This window comes from Oncorhynchus kisutch, unplaced genomic scaffold (assembly GCF_002021735.2).
Source record: "Oncorhynchus kisutch isolate 150728-3 unplaced genomic scaffold, Okis_V2 scaffold4088, whole genome shotgun sequence".
NCBI lineage: Eukaryota > Metazoa > Chordata > Actinopteri > Salmoniformes > Salmonidae > Oncorhynchus > Oncorhynchus kisutch.
Window position 1 is genome coordinate 96686 of NW_022266033.1, and position 14632 is coordinate 111317.

The 14632-nt window shown below is 40.9% G+C and overlaps 1 protein-coding gene across 2 annotated transcripts in view; it reads right to left on the minus strand.

The window, feature by feature from the left end:
• Positions 1-7268, minus strand: part of metrnla (meteorin like, glial cell differentiation regulator a) — a 28969-nt gene extending 21701 nt beyond the window's left edge. Inside the window, exon 1 of one of the 2 annotated variants that reach the window (XR_004209614.1) lies at positions 6864-7223. Coding sequence is in view for 1 of the 2 variants with exons in the window: in XM_031822203.1 (XP_031678063.1) it covers positions 6864-6961 (98 nt within the window). In the remaining variant the exon portion in view is untranslated. Of the gene's footprint in view, positions 1-6863 lie in introns of both variants that reach the window. The other variant, XM_031822203.1, reaches the window with a different exon arrangement.
• Between the last annotated feature and the right edge of the window lie 7364 nt (positions 7269-14632).

Sequence of the window (14632 nt, forward strand, 5' to 3'; positions counted from 1 at the left end):
CGTACAGGACCTGAGTTAGAGGCTGGGGCCAACAGGTAAATGGTGATGAATGAACAGAGCTGGTCAGTTAGGTACATACAGGACCTGAGTTAGAGGCTGGGGCCGACAGGTAAATGGTGATGAATGAACAGAGCTGGTCAGTTAGGTACGTACAGGACCTGAGTTAGAGGCTGGGGCCAACAGGTAAATGGTGATGAATGGGCAGAGCTGGTCAGTTAGGTACGTACAGGACCTGAGTTAGAGGCTGGGGCCGACAGGTAAATGGTGATGAATGGGCAGAGCTGGTCAGTTAGGTACATACAGGACCTGAGTTAGAGGCTGGGGCCAACAGGTAAATGGTGATGAATGAACAGAGCTGGTCAGTTAGGTACGTACAGGACCTGAGTTAGAGGCTGGGGCCAACAGGTAAATGGTGATGAATGAACAGAGCTGGTCAGTTAGGTACATACAGGACCTGAGTTAGAGGCTGGGGCCGACAGGTAAATGGTGATGAATGAACAGAGCTGGTCAGTTAGGTACATACAGGACCTGAGTTAGAGGCTGGGGCCAACAGGTAAATGGTGATGAATGAACAGAGCTGGTCAGTTAGGTACATACAGGACCTGAGTTAGAGGCTGGGGCCAACAGGTAAATGGTGATGAATGGGCAGAGCTGGTCAGTTAGGTACGTACAGGACCTGAGTTAGAGGCTGGGGCCAACAGGTAAATGGTGATGAATGAACAGAGCTGGTCAGTTAGGTACGTACAGGACCTGAGTTAGAGTCTGGGGCCGACAGGTAAATGGTGATGAATGAACAGAGCTGGTCAGTTAGGTACGTACAGGACCTGAGTTAGAGGCTGGGGCCAACAGGTAAATGGTGATGAATGAACAGAGCTGGTCAGTTAGGTACATACAGGACCTGAGTTAGAGTCTGGGGCCGACAGGTAAATGGTGATGAATGAACAGAGCTGGTCAGTTAGGTACGTACAGGACCTGAGTTAGAGGCTGGGGCCAACAGGTAAATGGTGATGAATGAACAGAGCTGGTCAGTTAGGTACATACAGGACCTGAGTTAGAGGCTGGGGCCGACAGGTAAATGGTGATGAATGAACAGAGCTGGTCAGTTAGGTACGTACAGGACCTGAGTTAGAGTCTGGGGCCAACAGGTAAATGGTGATGAATGAACAGAGCTGGTCAGTTAGGTACGTACAGGACCTGAGTTAGAGTCTGGGGCCGACAGGTAAATGGTGATGAATGAACAGAGCTGGTCAGTTAGGTACATACAGGACCTGAGTTAGAGGCTGGGGCCAACAGGTAAATGGTGATGAATGAACAGAGCTGGTCAGTTAGGTACGTACAGGACCTGAGTTAGAGGCTGGGGCCGACAGGTAAATGGTGATGAATGGGCAGAGCTGGTCAGTTAGGTACGTACAGGACCTGAGTTAGAGGCTGGGGCCAACAGGTAAACAAAATGAGGTAGTCTGTTAAATATGATTTATAACCCACTAGCTTGTATGTAATAGATGATTTATAACCCACTAGCTTGTATGTAATAGATGATGTATAACCCACTAGCTTGTATGTAATAGATGATTTATAACCCACTAGCTTGTATGTAATAGATGATTTATAACCCACTAGCTTGTATGTAATAGATGATTTATAACCCACTAGCTTGTATGTAATAGATGATGTATAACCCACTAGCTTGTATGTAATAGATGCTTTATAACCCACTAGCTTGTATGTAATAGATGATTTATAACCCACTAGCTTGTATGTAATAGATGATTTATAACCCACTAGCTTGTATGTAATAGATGATTTATAACCCACTAGCTTGTATGTAATAGATGATGTATAACCCACTAGCTTGTATGTAATAGATGCTTTATAACCCACTAGCTTGTATGTAATAGATGATTTATAACCCACTAGCTTGTATGTAATAGATGCTTTATAACCCACTAGCTTGTATGTAATAGATGATTTATAACCCACTAGCTTGTATGTAATAGATGATTTATAACCCACTAGCTTGTATGTAATAGATGCTTTATAACCCACTAGCTTGTATGTAATAGATGATTTATAACCCACTAGCTTGTATGTAATAGATGATTCATACCCACTAGCTTGTATGTAATAGATGATTTATAACCCACTAGCTTGTATGTAATAGATGATTTATACCCACTAGCTTGTATGTAATAGATGATTTATAACCCACTAGCTTGTATGTAATAGATGATTTATACCCACTAGCTTGTATGTAATAGATGATTTATAACCCACTAGCTTGTATGTAATAGATGATTTATAACCCACTAGCTTGTATGTAATAGATGATTTATAACCCACTAGCTTGTATGTAATAGATGATTTATAACCCACTAGCTTGTATGTAATAGATGCTTTATAACCCACTAGCTTGTATGTAATAGATGATTTATAACCCACTAGCTTGTATGTAATAGATGATTTATAACCCACTAGCTTGTATGTAATAGATGATTTATACCCACTAGCTTGTATGTTAAATATGATTTATAACCCACTAGCTTGTATGTAATAGATGATTTCTAACCCACTAGCTTGTATGTAATAGATGATTTATAACCCACTAGCTTGTATGTAATAGATGCTTTATAACCCACTAGCTTGTATGTAATAGATGATTTATAACCCACTAGCTTGTATGTAATAGATGATTTATAACCCACTAGCTTGTATGTAATAGATGATTTATAACCCACTAGCTTGTATGTAATAGATGATTTATAACCCACTAGCTTGTATGTAATAGATGAATTATACCCCACTAGCTTGTATGTAATAGATGATTTATAACCCACTAGCTTGTATGTAATAGATGATTTATAACCCACTAGCTTGTATGTAATAGATGATTTATACCCACTAGCTTGTATGTAATAGATGATTTATACCCACTAGCTTGTATGTAATAGATGATTTATAACCCACTAGCTTGTATGTAATAGATGATTTATAACCCACTAGCTTGTATGTAATAGATGCTTTATAACCCACTAGCTTGTATGTAATAGATGATTTATACCCACTAGCTTGTATGTAATAGATGATTTATAACCCACTAGCTTGTATGTAATAGATGATTTATACCCACTAGCTTGTATGTAATAGATGATTTATAACCCACTAGCTTGTATGTAATAGATGATTTATAACCCACTAGCTTGTATGTAATAGATGATTTATACCCACTAGCTTGTATGTAATAGATGATTTATACCCACTAGCTTGTATGTAATAGATGATTTATAACCCACTAGCTTGTATGTAATAGATGATTTATACCCACTAGCTTGTATGTAATAGATGCTTTATAACCCACTAGCTTGTATGTAATAGATGATTTATACCCCACTAGCTTGTATGTAATAGATGCTTTATAACCCACTAGCTTGTATGTAATAGATGATTTATAACCCACTAGCTTGTATGTAATAGATGCTTTATAACCCACTAGCTTGTATGTAATAGATGATTTATAACCCACTAGCTTGTATGTAATAGATGATTTATAACCCACTAGCTTGTATGTAATAGATGCTTTATAACCCACTAGCTTGTATGTAATAGATGATTTATACCCACTAGCTTGTATGTAATAGATGATTTATACCCACTAGCTTGTATGTAATAGATGATTTATACCCCACTAGCTTGTATGTAATAGATGCTTTATAACCCACTAGCTTGTATGTAATAGATGCTTTATAACCCACTAGCTTGTATGTAATAGATGATTTATAACCCACTAGCTTGTATGTAATAGATGATTTATAACCCACTAGCTTGTATGTAATAGATGATTTATAACCCACTAGCTTGTATGTAATAGATGATTTATAACCCACTAGCTTGTATGTAATAGATGCTTTATACCCACTAGCTTGTATGTAATAGATGATTTATACCCACTAGCTTGTATGTAATAGATGATTTATAACCCACTAGCTTGTATGTAATAGATGATTTATACCCACTAGCTTGTATGTAATAGATGATTTATAACCCACTAGCTTGTATGTAATAGATGATTTATAACCCACTAGCTTGTATGTAATAGATGATTTATACCCACTAGCTTGTATGTAATAGATGATTTATACCCACTAGCTTGTATGTAATAGATGATTTATAACCCACTAGCTTGTATGTAATAGATGATTTATACCCACTAGCTTGTATGTAATAGATGCTTTATAACCACTAGCTTGTATGTAATAGATGATTTATACCCCACTAGCTTGTATGTAATAGATGCTTTATAACCCACTAGCTTGTATGTAATAGATGATTTATAACCCACTAGCTTGTATGTAATAGATGCTTTATAACCCACTAGCTTGTATGTAATAGATGATTTATAACCCACTAGCTTGTATGTAATAGATGATTTATAACCCACTAGCTTGTATGTAATAGATGCTTTATAACCCACTAGCTTGTATGTAATAGATGATTTATACCCACTAGCTTGTATGTAATAGATGATTTATACCCACTAGCTTGTATGTAATAGATGATTTATACCCCACTAGCTTGTATGTAATAGATGCTTTATACCCACTAGCTTGTATGTAATAGATGATTTATAACCCACTAGCTTGTATGTAATAGATGCTTTATACCCCACTAGCTTGTATGTAATAGATGATTTATACCCACTAGCTTGTATGTAATAGATGATTTATAACCCACTAGCTTGTATGTAATAGATGATTTATAACCCACTAGCTTGTATGTAATAGATGATTATAACCCACTAGCTTGTATGTAATAGATGATTTATAACCCACTAGCTTGTATGTAATAGATGATTTATAACCCACTAGCTGGTATGTAATAGATGCTTTATAACCCACTAGCTTGTATGTAATAGATGATTTATAACCCACTAGCTTGTATGTAATAGATGATTTATAACCCACTAGCTTGTATGTAATAGATGATTTATAACCCACTAGCTTGTATGTAATAGATGATTTATAACCCACTAGCTTGTATGTAATAGATGATTTATAACCCACTAGCTTGTATGTAATAGATGCTTTATAACCCACTAGCTTGTCTGTAATAGATGATTTATACCCACTAGCTTGTATGTAATAGATGATTTATAACCCACTAGCTTGTATGTAATAGATGCTTTATAACCCACTAGCTTGTATGTAATAGATGCTTTATAACCCACTAGCTTGTATGTAATAGATGATTTATAACCCACTAGCTTGTATGTAATAGATGATTTATAACCCACTAGCTTGTATGTAATAGATGATTTATAACCCACTAGCTTGTATGTAATAGATGATTTATAACCCACTAGCTTGTATGTAATAGATGATTTATAACCCACTAGCTTGTATGTAATAGATGATTTATAACCCACTAGCTTGTATGTAATAGATGATTTATAACCCACTAGCTTGTATGTAATAGATGATTTATAACCCACTAGCTTGTATGTAATAGATGATTTATAACCCACTAGCTTGTATGTAATAGATGATTTATAACCCACTAGCTTGTATGTAATAGATGATTTATAACCCACTAGCTTGTATGTAATAGATGCTTTATACCCCACTAGCTTGTATGTAATAGATGCTTTATAACCCACTAGCTTGTATGTAATAGATGATTTACGATGACAAATAATGTTTTTACCTCCATAACATCAGCATTTATTTGTATTTATTTAACTAGTCAGTTAAGAACAATTTCTTATTTACAATGACGGCCAACCACCAGCAGTAATTTAATACCTACATTGAGCATAATGTCATGTGTTGCTGCTTTGCTGGGTTGTTGTCGTAGGTCTCTCTTTATGTACTGTTGTGTTGTCTCTCTTATCGTGATGTGTGTTTTACCCTATATTTTCATTGAATTCATTTTAATTTTAATCCCAGCCCCCGTCCCCGCAGGAGGCATTTTGCCTTTTGGTAGGTCGTCATTGTAAGTAAGACTTTTTTCTTAACTGACTTGCCTAGTTAAATAAATAAGGTTAAATAAATAAAATATTTGAGGCATTCACGAAGTGTCAAACGTCATGAGGTGCCAAAATCAAGTACTAAAGCCTCTTACTATATCACTATTTAAGCCATGGTGTTTCTCCTAAAAAGAGTGACTCGAATTTTATAACAAGTGAAGGGAAGTAAGAACCGAAAGGGAAAAGTTGTGTGCTCAGTTGAGATGTATAAATGTATACAAGGTAGGCTGTTATAGACTGTTATAGACGCTGTTATAGACGTTGTGAGGAGCCACCTCAAACTGTACTTTTACTGATGCATCACTGTGTATGCATTTCAATTTTATCATTGAACTGTATCAACATTAAACGTGATCCTAAAAGTGTTATTAGAACGCTTCGGTTGAAAAAAAAAGGGTCCATTTCAGTTGAATATGAATGTTTTAAAATATAATTAGATTTTGTTTTAAAGTAATAATCTCAAAAACCATGATCATGTTGTGAACATAAAATAAAGAGAGATAAATCTCCGCGCTTGGAGTCCTTGACAGAAGTCGCATTCCACAGACCGGACTCAAGGTGATCATTCAGTAAGAGGGAAAGATTTGTGTAATTCACCTCTCAGGAGAGAATGGATAACTCATTCTCTATTTAGTTTATTACATCATCACAATCTCTTCACCAGTCGGCCTTGGATAAAAACACTGACGCATTCACCATTCTGTAACTTTTAATTTCCACAAATCGAAGCATTCAAATCTAAATGGTAGCCTACAAATAGTTCGTCTGCACAGCTCCTTTTCAATTCGACCATTATGAACAAGCAGTTCATGAAATAATGAAAGTTACAAAGAAGAATTCTCACCTGCCCTTCCAACTACATTGATCGCTGGAGTATTGAGAGAACGCTATTCGACACAGCAGGAGGACCGATAACAAGTATGCTAAAATCGGTGTCAGCATGTTTAATCCCACCGCTGTTGCTCCGAGCGCAACACTTTCCTTCTTCTCAACTAAAACAACCAAATCCACCCGCGTAACTCCAACGACATAACGTCCCCATCGGTTCTGGTCGCCTGTTGAAATGTCTTCGAATGTTCTTTTCTTCCCGTAAAAGCCAGTAGAACCGTGAAAAAAAGCGTTACTTCGGTAAGAACCATCCACCGTATCTTAACCTACAACGGACAGCGGCTGCTTGCATTCCTCTACTGGAAGTTCAGTGAGTGAATTTCTCCGAGGTCTTCTCACGTCACTCCCCTTCACCAAGCAGATCCGCACGCATGCGCAATGCCTTCTCGGCTAGATCTTGGAAGTATGTTTCTATAATGACAAAATCTCACCGAGGCTAGTATCTACTTACTAGGAATTGATAAATGATACATTACAAAGTCTACAGTCGAAATAGCCCACCGGTGAAAGTTTGGGTAAATTGACTGAGTAATCTGTGGTTCATTATCTCAAACTTTTCCTTTCCAAAAGTGCCCCTCATCATTCCAATTCTACTTGATATTTGTTGTCAGTCATTCGTTATGATGACATATGTGGGTACAACCATATTGTTCTGTTACATTTGATAGGCTGTCGTAAATATATGTGGGTACAACCATATTGTTCTGTTACATTTGATAGGCTGTCGTAAATATAATGTGGGTACAACCATATTGTTCTGTTACATTTGATGGGCTGTCGTAAATATAATGTGGGTACAACCATATTGTTCTGTTACATTTGATGGGCTGTTATAAATATATAGTCCTCTGGGAAGTTTTTCTTTTGAAACAAGAAATAAGTGTGTTTTTCCAACTGAACTTCACACACACACACACACACACACACACACACACACACACACACACACACACACACACACACACACACACACACACACACACACACACACACACACACACACACATAAGGATATATTTAAAAAAAAACTGAAACCCGTTAGACAGGAAACTAGAGTTGTTTGAGACAGGGGAAACTAGAGTTGTTTGAGACAGGGGAAACTAGATCTGTTCGAGACAGGGGAAACTAGAGTTGTTTGAGACAGGGGAAACTAGATCTGTTCGAGACAGGGGAAACTAGAGTTGTTTGAGACAGGGGAAACTAGATCTGTTCGAGACAGGGGAAACTAGAGTTGTTTGAGACAGGGGAAACTAGATCTGTTCGAGACAGGGGAAACTAGAGTTGTTTGAGACAGGGGAAACTAGATCTGTTCGAGACAGGGGAAACTAGAGTTGTTTGAGACAGGGGAAACTAGATCTGTTCGAGACAGGGGAAACTAGAGTTGTTTGAGACAGGGGAAACTAGATCTGTTCGAGACAGGGGAAACTAGAGTTGTTTGAGACAGGGGAAACTAGATCTCTTCGAGACAGGGGAAACTAGAGTTGTTTGAGACAGGGGAAACTAGATCTGTTCGAGACAGGGGAAACTAGATCTGTTCGAGACAGGAAACTAGATCTGTTCGAGACAGGAAACTAGAGTTGTTTGAGACAGGGGAAACTAGATCTGTTCGAGACAGGGGAAACTAGAGTTGTTTGAGACAGGGGAAACTAGATCTGTTCGAGACAGGGGAAACTAGAGTTGTTTGAGATAGGGGAAACTAGATCTGTTCGAGACAGGGGAAACTAGATCTGTTCGAGACAGGGGAAACTAGATCTGTTCGAGACAGGGGAAACTAGAGTTGTTTGAGACAGGGGAAACTAGAGTTGTTTGAGACAGGGGAAACTAGAGTTGTTTGAGACAGGGGAAACTAGAGTTGTTTGAGACAGGGGAAACTAGATCTGTTCGAGACAGGGGAAACTAGAGTTGTTTGAGACAGGGGAAACTAGAGTTGTTTGAGACAGGGGAAACTAGAGTTGTTTGAGACAGGGGAAACTAGAGTTGTTCGAGACAGGGGAAACTAGAGTTGTTTGAGACAGGGGAAACTAGAGTTGTTTGAGACAGGGGAAACTAGATCTGTTCGAGACAGGGGAAACTAGAGTTGTTTGAGACAGGGGAAACTAGAGTTGTTTGAGACAGGGGAAACTAGATCTGTTTGAGACAGGAAACTAGATCTGTTCGAGACAGGGGAAACTAGAGTTGTTTGAGACAGGGGAAACTAGATCTGTTTGAGACAGGAAACTAGATCTGTTCGAGACAGGGGAAACTAGAGTTGTTTGAGACAGGGGAAACTAGAGTTGTTTGAGACAGGGGAAACTAGATCTGTTCGAGACAGGGGAAACTAGAGTTGTTTGAGACAGGGGAAACTAGAGTTGTTTGAGACAGGGGAAACTAGAGTTGTTTGAGACAGGGGAAACTAGAGTTGTTTGAGACAGGAAACTAGATCTGTTCGAGACAGGAAACTAGATCTGTTCGAGACAGGAAACTAGATCTGTTCGAGACAGGGGAAACTAGAGTTGTTTGAGACAGGGGAAACTAGAGTTGTTTGAGACAGGGGAAACTAGAGTTGTTTGAGACAGGGGAAACTAGAGTTGTTTGAGACAGGGGAAACTAGAGTTGTTTGAGACAGGAAACTAGATCTGTTCGAGACAGGAAACTAGATCTGTTCGAGACAGGAAACTAGATCTGTTCGAGACAGGGGAAACTAGAGTTGTTTGAGACAGGGGAAACTAGAGTTGTTTGAGACAGGGGAAACTAGAGTTGTTTGAGACAGGGGAAACTAGAGTTGTTTGAGACAGGGGAAACTAGAGTTGTTTGAGACAGGGGAAACTAGAGTTGTTTGAGACAGGGGAAACTAGAGTTGTTTGAGACAGGGGAAACTAGAGTTGTTTGAGACAGGGGAAACTAGAGTTGTTTGAGACAGGGGAAACTAGAGTTGTTTGAGACAGGGGAAACTAGAGTTGTTTGAGACAGGGGAAACTAGAGTTGTTTGAGACAGGGGAAACTAGAGTTGTTTGAGACAGGGGAAACTAGATCTGTTCGAGACAGGGGAAACTAGATCTGTTTGAGACAGGGGAAACTAGAGTTGTTTGAGACAGGGGAAACTAGAGTTGTTTGAGACAGGGGAAACTAGAGTTGTTTGAGACAGGGGAAACTAGAGTTGTTTGAGACAGGGGAAACTAGATCTGTTCGAGACAGGGGAAACTAGAGTTGTTTGAGACAGGGGAAACTAGATCTGTTTGAGACAGGGGAAACTAGAGTTGTTTGAGACAGGGGAAACTAGATCTGTTCGAGACAGGGGAAACTAGAGTTGTTTGAGACAGGGGAAACTAGATCTGTTCGAGACAGGGGAAACTAGAGTTGTTTGAGACAGGGGAAACTAGATCTGTTCGAGACAGGGGAAACTAGAGTTGTTTGAGACAGGGGAAACTAGATCTGTTCGAGACAGGGGAAACTAGAGTTGTTTGAGACAGGGGAAACTAGATCTGTTCGAGACAGGGGAAACTAGAGTTGTTTGAGACAGGGGAAACTAGATCTGTTCGAGACAGGGGAAACTAGAGTTGTTTGAGACAGGGGAAACTAGATCTGTTCGAGCCAGGGGAAACTAGAGTTGTTTGAGACAGGGGAAACTAGATCTGTTCGAGACAGGGGAAACTAGAGTTGTTTGAGACAGGGAAAACTAGATCTGTTCGAGACAGGGGAAACTAGAGTTGTTTGAGACAGGGGAAACTAGAGTTGTTTGAGACAAGGGGAAACTAGAGTTGTTTGAGACAGGGGAAACTAGATCTGTTCGAGACAGGGGAAACTAGATCTGTTCGAGACAGGGGAAACTAGAGTTGTTTGAGACAGGGGAAACTAGATCTGTTCGAGATAGGGGAAACTAGAGTTGTTTGAGACAGGGGAAACTAGATCTGTTCGAGACAGGGGAAACTAGATCTGTTCGAGACAGGGGAAACTAGAGTTGTTCGAGACAGGGGAAACTAGAGTTGTTTGAGACAGGGGAAACTAGAGTTGTTTGAGACAAGGGGAAACTAGAGTTGTTTGAGACAGGGGAAACTAGAGTTGTTTGAGACAGGGGAAACTAGAGTTGTTTGAGACAGGGGAAACTAGAGTTGTTTGAGACAAGGGGAAACTAGAGTTGTTTGAGACAGGGGAAACTAGAGTTGTTTGAGACAGGGGAAACTAGAGCTGTTTGAGACAGGGGAAACTAGAGTTGTTTGAGACAGGGGAAACTAGAGTTGTTTGAGACAAGGGGAAACTAGAGTTGTTTGAGACAAGGGGAAACTAGAGTTGTTTGAGACAGGGGAAACTAGAGTTGTTTGAGACAGGGGAAACTAGAGTTGTTTGAGACAGGGGAAACTAGAGTTGTTTGAGACAGGGGAAACTAGAGTTGTTTGAGACAGGCACTTTTAATCTCTGATTTCTTTGGACATGTGTGTGTGGTTGTGTGTGTGTGTGTGTGTCCTCTACATTAACACAGTATTTGTATTGGTCTTGCTACATTGTTGCAGCATGTTGTCAGGGCACACTGACTAGACCCTAGCTGTTGTAATGTAACCATGATGCGTGTTGGGACACGCTGTCAAGGAGTCAACAACACTGACACCTGCCTCCACAGCCACACTGACACCTGCCTCTACAGCCACACTGACACCTGCCTCCACAGCCACACTGACACCTGCCTCCACAGCCACACTGACACCTGCCTCCACAGCCACACTGACACCTGCCTCCACAGCCACACTGACACCTGCCTCCACAGCCACACTGACACCTGCCTCCACAGCCACACTGACACCTGCCTCCACAGCCATACTGACACCTGCCTCCACAGCCCCACTGACACCTGCCTCCACAGCCACACTGACACCTGTCTCCACAGCCACACTGACACCTGCCTCCACAGCCACACTGACACCTGCCTCCACAGCCACACTGACACCTGCCTCCACAGCCACAATGACACCTGTCTCCACAGCCACACTGACACCTGCCTCCACAGCCACACTGACACCTGCCTCCACAGCCACACTGACACCTGCCTCCACAGCCACACTGACACCTGCCTCCACAGCCACACTGACACCTGCCTCCACAGCAACACTGACACCTGCCTCCACAGCCACACTGACACCTGCCTCCACAGCCACACTGACACCTGCCTCCACAGCCACACTGACACCTGCCTCCACAGCCACACTGACACCTGCCTCCACAGCCACACTGACACCTGCCTCCACAGCCCCACTGACACCTGCCTCCACAGCCACACTGACACCTGCCTCCACAGCCACACTGACACCTGCCTCCACAGCCACACTGACACCTGTCTATCTTTAACAACTATTATGAATGTGTGAAACCGAGGTTAGAAAGAGTGAGAGACCGACATGTACAGTTGAAGTCAGAAGTTTACATACACTTAGGTTGGAGTCATTAAAACTAGTTTTTCAACCACTCCACAAGTTTCTTGTTAATAAACTATAGTTTTGGCAAGTCGGTTAGGACATCTGCTTTGTTCATGACACAAGTCATTTTTCCAACAATTGTTTACAGACAGATTATTCCACTTATAATTCGCTGTATCACAATTCCAGTGGGTCAGAAGTTTACATACACTAAGTTGACTGTGCCTTTAAACAGGTTGGAAAATTCCAGAAATTATGTCACGGCTTTAGAAGCTTCTGATAGGCTAATTGACATCATTTGAGTCAATTGGAGGTGTACCTATGGATGTATTTCAAGGCCTACCTTCAAACTCATTGCCTCTTTGCTTGACATCATGGGAAAATCGAAAGAAATCAGCCAAGACCTCCACAAGTATAGTTCATCCTTGGGAGCAATTTCCAAATGCCTGAAGGTACCACGTTCATCTGTATAAACAATAGTACGCAAGTATAAACACCATGTGACCACGCAGCCGTCATACCGCTCAGGAAGGAGATGCGTTCTGTCTCCTAGAGATGAACGTACTTTGGTGCGAAAAGTGAAAATCAATCCCAGAACATCAAGGACCTTGTGAAGATGCTGGAGGAAACGGGTACAAAAGTATCTATATCCACAGTAAAACAAGTCCTATATCGACATAACCTGAAAGGCCGCTCAGCAAGGAAGAAGCCACTGCTCCAAAGCCGCCATAAAAAAGCCCGACTACGATTTGCAACTGCCTATGGGGACAAAGATCGTACTTTTTGGAAAAATGTCCTCTGGTCTGATGAAACAAAAATAGAACTGTTTGGCCATAATGACCAATGTTATGTTTGGAGGGAAAAGGGGGAGGCTTGCAAGCCAAAGAACACGATCCCAACTGTGAAGCACGGGGGTAGAAGCATCATGATGTGGGGGTGCTTTGCTGCAGGAGGGACTGGTGCACTTCACAAAATAGATGGCATCATGAGGACGGAAAATTATGTGGATATATTGAAGCAACATCTCAATACATCAGTCAGGAAGTTAAAGCTTGGTCGCAAATGGGTCTTCCAAATGGACAATGACCCCAAGCATACAGCCAAAGTTGTGGCAAAATAGCTTAAGGACAACAAAGTCAAGGTATTGGAGTGGCCATCACAAAGCCCTGACCTCAATCCTATAGATTTTTTGGGGGCAGAACTGAAAAAGTAAGTGCGAGCAATGAGGCCTTCAAACCTGACTCAGTTACACCAGTTCTGTCAGGAGGAATGGGCCAAAATTCACCCAACTTACTGTTGGAAGCTTGTGGAAGGCTACCTGAAACGTTTGACCCAAGTTAAACAATTTAAAGGCAATGCTACCAAATACTAATTGAGTGTATGTAAACTTCTGACCCACTGGGAATGTGATGAATGAAATAAAAGCTGAAATAAGTAATTCTCTCTACTATTATTCTGACATTTCACATTCTTAAAATAACGCGGTGATCCTAACTGACCTAAGACAGGGAATTTTGACTAGGATTAAATGTCAGGAATTGTGAAAAACTGAGTTTAAATGTATTTGGCTAAGGTGTATGTAAACGTCCGATTTCAACTGTATATAACAACGACTTGGCGAGGGCACTAGAGCAGTCTGCAGCACCCGGCCTCACCCTATTAGAATCTGAAGTCAATTGTCTGCTGTTTGCTGACGATCTGGTGCTTCTGTCCCCCACCAAGGAGGGCCAACAGCAGCACCTAGATCTGTCACCAACCAAGGAGGGCCTACAGCAGCACCTAGATCTGTCCCCAACCAATGAGGGCCTACAGCAGCACCTAGATCTTCTGCACAGATTCTGTCAGACCTGGGCCCTGACAGTAAATCTCAGTAAGACCAAAATAATGGTGTTCCAAAAAAGGTCCAGTCGCCAGGACCAAAAATAAAAATTCCATCTAGACAAAGTTTGCCCTAGAACATGAAAAACTATACAAACCTCAGCCTAAACATCAGCATCACAGGTAACTTCCACAAAGCTGTGAACGATCTGAGAGACAAGGCAAGAAGGGTCTTCTATACCATCAAAAGGAACATCAAATTCGACATACCAATTATGATCTGGTTAAAAACACTTGAATCAGTTATAGAACCCATTGTCCTTTATGGTTGTGAGGTCTGGGGTCCGCTCACCAACCAAGACTTCACAAAATGGGACAGACACTAAATTGAGACTCTGCAAACACGTCCCCTGTGTACAACACCAAATAATGCATGCAGAGCAGAATTAGGCCGATACCCACTAATTAACAAAATCCAGAAAAGAGCTGTTCATTTCTACAACCACCTAATAGGAAGCGATTC